The sequence below is a fragment of the Glycine max genome, chromosome 6 (assembly GCF_000004515.6).
Source record: "Glycine max cultivar Williams 82 chromosome 6, Glycine_max_v4.0, whole genome shotgun sequence".
NCBI classification, from domain to species: domain Eukaryota; kingdom Viridiplantae; phylum Streptophyta; class Magnoliopsida; order Fabales; family Fabaceae; genus Glycine; species Glycine max.
This window is the reverse complement of record NC_038242.2, coordinates 8,764,554-8,770,553: the sequence shown is the minus strand read 5'-3', so window position 1 is coordinate 8,770,553 and position 6,000 is coordinate 8,764,554. Positions and strand designations below refer to the sequence as shown.

Below are 6,000 nucleotides of genomic sequence, written 5' to 3'. Positions count from 1 at the left end.
TTCGTTAAAAGATTAATATCTCATAAATAAATAAGTAACCTTCACCAGTACTCCTATTTTCAATGCCAACTCCCCTCCCCCCATTCACCTACATGGCAGAATATCCACTTCTTTTACAAATATTACCTTTCGGCCTATTTTCCACTTCCTCCTCTTAATATCTCGAGACAAATATCCTATGCCAAATATTTTTGTGGAACATAATTGATAGTTGGTTAAATTAGAGTGATGTGCACACAGAAGTACACATGAGGTGACATGTTACAAAATATATTTGATTTAGCATGATCATGGTCACATATTTGATAGTTTTTATGTAAATTATAAATAAGTAGAAAAAATGTTAAATAGTCATAGTAAGATGTTGAACATTTTTTTTAATACAAAAAATGGGACAACAAATTTTGGAGATATTTTTCAAGACGTGTGTGATGACATATATCATATTAACATTTTATTGCCAAATAAATAACACAATTTTTTTGTATGATTGGTTATATCAGAGTAAGTACCCAAGTACATACGGGCGATATGTTTAAAACTGTATATTTAACCGATGTAGCACTGTCATTCTATATTAGACAGCTTTCATGAAAATTACAGGTAAGCTTCAATATTTTAAAATAGTAATCGTATTGATATTGAACATGTATTTATGTAGCATATTCGATCATCTCAAGTATTTCTACGTATTAATTTTTTAATATTTTATACTGATACAAAGAATAATATTATAAAAACTGAATCAGTGAAAAATATATTCTAATGACTGCATGATTAATGTCACTATTTGGAACGATGGTTCTCTTTCTTATTTAAGAATCTGCATCAATTTTCTCTATATCAAACTAGTTTTATATATATAGATATTATAGAATGAAAGGTACGAGTCGTGCCTTGTAATATGTATTTTATTCATATAAAATGTCATTAAATTAATGACATAATGTTGTAATGCCTTTGATTCAGAGTAAATAAATTGAAAAAGTGATAGTTGCACACTGTTTTATTTATTTATTTATACATGCAAAAGTAGTCAAAATAATTGACATACTTGTCTACATCAAAAGTTGACGAGGAAAAGTAAACCTGCGTAGCTAGCTAGCTGTCCCATGTACACTTTTATTTAAAAATTGAAACATAAAAAAATCTTGAAACGAAGCAGCTAATAGAATCCATTATTTATATATAACAATAAACTACTATATACACATACAATGTATTCTAGTTTAGTCCCCTAAAACACGAGCAAGTTATTCTGGGTGTCGTAGCCCAACTTCTCCAAATTCGGCTGGACTGCAAATTGAATCATAGGTGGTGGTCCACAAGTCAATGCCAAGGTATCAGGAGATGCATTTGGAATATGCTCCGTCAGGATACTTTCAGTGATGAATCCCACACTGTATTCCCACCCTTCTCTTATGCTTTCTTGTATCACGTACCACACCTTCAACCTATCATACTTCTTAGCCCACTCATCAAGCTCTTCCTTCAGCAATATATCATCCTCGGTTCGGTTCGCGTAAACCACATGCATCTCGGTGCAGTCCTCTGGATCCTTTAGAATGGCTTGAACCACTTGGTAAATGGGTGTGATTCCTGTGCCACCAGCCAACATGGCTAGCCTCGTGGCAAACCTTGGTTTCCCATGAACGAGGAAGTTTCCTCTGCCAGTGTATTCAATGTGGCCAAGTGGGCCTTTCACGTCCAAGACAGAACCAATGGGGAGAGAGTCCAAGTGTTGAGACATGATCCCACCGTTGGGGAACTTAGGGTGCACCCCTTTGAAGTAAACCTTAACGACGAGGTCGAAGTATCCCACTTCGTGAACGCTGCTTGTTGGAGTGTAGGCTCGCATGCATAGTTTCTCGTCAACGGTGGCACATAGGAATATGTGCTTCCCAACTGGCAAACCCATGAGTAGGTCGTCGGAGGGGAGGGCAAAGCGGAAAAGCCTAACGTCGTGAGAGATGGAGGTTTTGGAGATGAGCTTGCATGGGATTTTCTCGCGTGGGTTAAGAGCCACGCTTCGCATTGGTGTAATCACTTCCTTGATGGGGGTCAAAGGGATGGTGTCGGAGCTGCCATGCACGGAGGGGTTTGACGATGAAGAATCAGAGTTGTAGCAGGTGGTGGTGAGCTCGCCGATTCGGTAGTCTTCAAGCATTTGCTTGGCTTTGTCGGAGTGGATGGCTTCGAACTCCTCGGTGCAGTCGGTGCCGGCGTTGATGAGGATGCTGTCTGTGCCACCGGGATGGTCTTTGAGGAAGCGGGTGCAATCATAGACATGACCGTGGACTATGATCCAAGCCGAATCGGCGTTGTTGTGCCTTCTGACTTCAGACATGGTATAGGTTTTTGAGGTGGTGTTCATGAATGGGGAGGAGACACTCTTCTTGAGGGTTGGGTTGGACTCAGATGATTTCTCTAGGTGTTTTTCTTTTGCCATCCATCCGCCGGATTGGTTGCCTGGTTGGGTGGGGTGTTCAAACACTATACCTATCTCACCCTTGTGGGGCCTGCACACATTGGTTTTCACTCTGAACCAGCAGTTGTTCATCATGCCCTGTACATGTCAAAACTTATTTAATAAAATAGACTCAAAGTCGGGCACTTTAGTAAAGATTTTGATTAGATTTTAAGTCACGGGCAATAGTTTATTGCTAGCTGTCACTATTTGATCGGAGCCAATGGTTTGCAAGAATCTATCAAACAATGTCGCGGTCAATGAGCACGCGGGAATGAAAAATACATGAGAGGCAATGGATCGATGAAATAATTGATGACTTGATGTGATACGATAAAAAGAGAGAATGTAAAAAATAAAAACAAAAATATAGTGACAGAAAGAAACTATGAAATAACGTGAAAAAAAAAGTGAAATATGGTGTGCAAAAATAATTATAACCATACATTCATTTATTTTTATTTCATTTCTTTTATCTCTATTTTTCTTTCTTATCAAGTTATTTATTACATTTTTTTCTTTCACACACATATATATATATATATATTCAAAATGGCAAAAAATAATTATTACATATACGTTTTATGATTTTATACCATACGTTTATTTTTCTACGTGTACATGGGTCATAGTAACTGTTTAGTCTTTACTATTGAGATTAATAATAGTATAATAGTTTATTTTTGCTAACTGACAAAAAAAATGGTACAGTTAATCAGTAATGGAGACAATTTGATCCGATACTTATACAGCAATAGCAATCACCAATGTGACCAGCACTACGTGCATTGTAATTGTAGTTAACAATCCTATCAAATTTCAGAGGCCTAATTAAAGTTAAAATTTCAATTAAAAGAATGTGGCAGAGACAGGAACGTACCATAACATTCCAAATGAGCTTTTCAGGTTGGGTGTTGAGGGCCTCGTCCCAAGCACGCACCGCAATCTCCCTGGCTCCGAGCAGGTCCAAAACCTCAACCTCCACAGACCAAAAACACCAACACCAGTACTTTCCATATTTGTTGGGTTTCTCCGGACAGTCCAGTGTGCACACTTGCCACGTTTCACCTCCGTCCAGGGTTACCTCAACACGTGTCACCTTTCTCCCACCACCTGCACGTGCAACAAGAATAAGGTATAATTATACTCTCACCAACAATTAGTAACGTTCCAAGTGGATCACCACCACTAAACAAAATTCAACCGACTGCCCACGGTCTATTGCAAGTCGAAACAGCAATTCCGCAAATTCCAACCTATTACTCGCTCTAAAATACCACTGATTACGCTAGAAGCGAAACGCCAAATGTGACCAATTAAACATCTACCAAATGCATTACGAAATATTTGCAGAAGCTATTACGTACTATATAAAATAAACACCAAGTCCCAATCTTTGTGTTTTCTTTTTTTTAGATATATATTTGAATCCTCAACATAAACTTGTTGATTTTCATAAATACTAACAAATTTTTCTCTACAGTAGAAAAAAAAATCAGCTCTCACTCCTGAAAATCAATATTATTGCCATGATTTTTCTCCCTCTAATTTAGAGAGAAAAAATCGTGTTGCTAGTTTCCGTATTTCCGTATTAATTACTGCTTCCGCCTCATCTTTTTTCCATTATGACTTTTTTTTTTTAAATTACTTTTTTTTACAGAATTTTTTGTTTGTTTACTATTGTGAAAATATTTACTCAAACTGTTATTAATACTGGAAAATAAACAAAACCCCTGTTATATTTAATCATAAAAACCTGTTTTCTAATGGAAATAAAACTCACCGGAATACGCATAGCCTCTGATGAAATAAGGCATCTGAGTAGTCCATGAGTTGATGGGCAAGATCTCCTCGTGGCAAGGCGTGGTTATCACGGAGTTTATGTTAAGCTCGTTGATAATATAGTCCGGCTTGTACCACCAAGCTAAAAAAAAATTGAAACAGAGAAAACATTATTTTATAATCAAAGTCTATTAGAATTTATGAGAGCAAAAAAATAAGAAAAGGGAATAGTAGAATACCTTGAGCATTGGCAAGTTCGGCATCAACGTGAGAAGGGAGTACCCTGTTATCCTTATAATGGTAATAGTTTTGAGATTGGTCGGTAGTAACAATGATGCGCTTCAACCATTTGACCATGCGGCCACCAATGAAACCGGGTATTATCATTCTAACGGGGAAGCCGTGATCCGGGGACAAAGGCTCCCCGTTTTGCATGTAGGCGAGAATGATGTCGCGGGAGGGATCCAGTGCAACCTCCCTCAGGATACTGGTTCCGTACTTGGACCCACCTCCACCTGGCAGATCCTCGGCCCCTTCGAAGCACACGTGGAGCGCGCCCTTGGTGCGGGTGTAGATCCCGCAGCTCTTGAGCAGGGTGCGCAAGGGCACGCCGCGCCACACCGAAGTGGAGATGGCGGCTGCCCCCCAGTTGAAGCCGATGCTCTGTTTCACCATGTTCTGTTCCTTCCGCCGGTTCCCAGCGCAGACGAGTGTGGCTGGGAACTCGCGACTGGGGAAATCGTGGAGGAGTTGCTCCATGGTGAAGCATGTGGGCCTGGTGACCAGGCCCGTGACTTCCACGGTCCAGTCCTCCCAGCGGGCCCGGGGGACTGGCCCGTGGTTGCGGACGTAGTGGAGGGGGACCGGGGTGATGAAGCCGTGGTGCATGAGGCGAGGGAGGGGTGGCTCCGAGTTAAACGGGTGCTTTCCCGTTAAACGGACAAGGGAAGAGTTCCGTTGGATCCAGTGGTCAGAGGTTCCATCGTCGCGCGGGTCGAAAATGGAGGATTCAACTTCCGTTGTTCCCTTGCGAATCAGGTCCTTCAAGTTCAAGGTGGTGTCTTCTTCTTCGTCGCTTGAGGAATCCGAGAGTGGCGGCGGCGGCTGGGGTAGCTTCTTGGGACGCGGGATATCCGGGCCTGGTTTGAGGGGCCGAACGACGCCATTGTGGAGGCCGGGGTACGGACGCTGGTCGACGGAAGCCGCCATTGAGGAAATTAAATGAAAGGAAAAGAAAATTAGAGTTTGAAGAGATTGTGTATGTTTTCTTCGAACATGAGAGTTGGATGGTTTTGGAGAAGGTAGAATGGTTTTGTTTTTGAACGAGTGAAAGATGGAGGGATTGGGCGAGTTATATAGAGGCGTCGTGGGGAAAGAGACGTAACCAAACCAAGTATCGAGAAAAAGACTGTGTACTATGGCTATGTCAGACCAATTATATTTCCAAAAATTATAGTAAATGGAGTAGTATTTTAAAAGTTTTGCATTCTCAACTAATTTAGCGATTTTGTTTCTTAAAAATAAAAATATCATTTTTAAATTTTATAAACTTATTATGTATTTATTTATTATATTTATAAATTTTATATTTTAAAAATAAAAATATCATTTTTAACAAATAAAAAAAAATAGTTGCATTATAAGTTTGCCATCCTATCGTAACCCACAAATTTATATCAGGATTGGGTTACATTAGAATTTCTAACCCAATCCAATCCTTTTTTTTATGAATGACGAGTTGCATTAAATTA

The 6,000-nt window shown here is 39.7% G+C and overlaps 1 protein-coding gene across 1 annotated transcript; it reads right to left on the bottom strand.

Moving 5' to 3' along the window:
- Positions 1 to 993: 993 nt before the first annotated feature.
- INR2 (inducible nitrate reductase 2) lies at positions 994 to 5,573 on the bottom strand. The gene is made up of 4 exons (NM_001251221.2): positions 4,489 to 5,573; positions 4,251 to 4,391; positions 3,348 to 3,580; positions 994 to 2,566 (listed from the first exon to the last, which is right to left on the bottom strand). Exons 1-4 carry the CDS (start codon positions 5,456 to 5,458, stop codon positions 1,238 to 1,240), a joined length of 2,673 nt encoding a protein of 890 aa, NP_001238150.2. The 5' UTR covers positions 5,459 to 5,573; the 3' UTR covers positions 994 to 1,237.
- Positions 5,574 to 6,000: the final 427 nt, after the last annotated feature.

What these genes read in the sequence shown, in the direction of transcription:
- INR2 (NM_001251221.2), bottom strand. Translation starts at nt 5,458, where the DNA reads ATGGCGGCTTCCGTCGACCAGCGTCCGTACCCCGGCCTCCACAATGGC. An exon ending in CAGAGGCTATGCGTATTCCG is followed by an intron (nt 3,581 to 4,250) that starts GTGAGTTTTATT and finishes TTGCACGTGCAG; the next exon opens with GTGGTGGGAGAAAGGTGACA. An exon ending in AGCTCATTTGGAATGTTATG is followed by an intron (nt 2,567 to 3,347) that starts GTACGTTCCTGT and finishes TGACATGTACAG; the next exon opens with GGCATGATGAACAACTGCTG.